General features: G+C 38.9%; 1 protein-coding gene across 14 annotated transcripts in view; it reads right to left on the minus strand.

The window, feature by feature from the left end:
- LOC119593731 (myoneurin-like) overlaps positions 1 to 429 on the minus strand; it is a 102537-nt gene that overhangs the window by 31453 nt on the left and 70655 nt on the right. The window contains exon 6 of one of the 14 annotated variants that reach the window (XM_037942734.1): positions 34 to 381. The exons of the other annotated variants lie outside the window; for them this stretch is intronic. Coding sequence (XP_037798662.1) covers positions 58 to 381 — 324 coding nt within the window. The 3' untranslated portion in view covers positions 34 to 57. Of the gene's footprint in view, positions 1 to 33; positions 382 to 429 lie in introns of those variants that run through there. 14 annotated transcript variants of the gene reach the window in all.

Here is a 429-nt window from a genome sequence, read left to right on the forward strand (position 1 = left end):
TGCCAAGGACACACCTGAGTGCAGTTAATTCAGAAAACAAAACGATAGATGAGTTCTTTAAACATGATGAATTAAGATGTGATTTTTCAAATTACCCTTTTCAGCAGACCTAAATGGACAGTGAGAACAAAAGTATGGTTTTTCACCAGTATGTGTACGAATATGTCTTTTTAAGCTTTCTTTAGTAGTTGCTGAATGAGGACAATATGTACATGGAAATGGCTTTTCTCCAGTATGTGTTCTTAAATGAGTGACAAGATTTGTGCTTTTCTTTGTATTGTAGTCACAGTAGGGGCACTGATGCAACTTGGCAGTAGAATTCTTGTTCACTGTGGTTCCACTGCCTCCTCCTCTCCTTAGACCACCACTGTTCAGCCCCACCTGTAGGGGATGCCCATCTTATTCAATAATTTCTACACATTAAACTGC

The sequence above is a fragment of the Penaeus monodon genome, chromosome 32, assembly GCF_015228065.2.
Source record: "Penaeus monodon isolate SGIC_2016 chromosome 32, NSTDA_Pmon_1, whole genome shotgun sequence".
Classification (NCBI taxonomy): Eukaryota; Metazoa; Arthropoda; class Malacostraca; order Decapoda; family Penaeidae; genus Penaeus; species Penaeus monodon.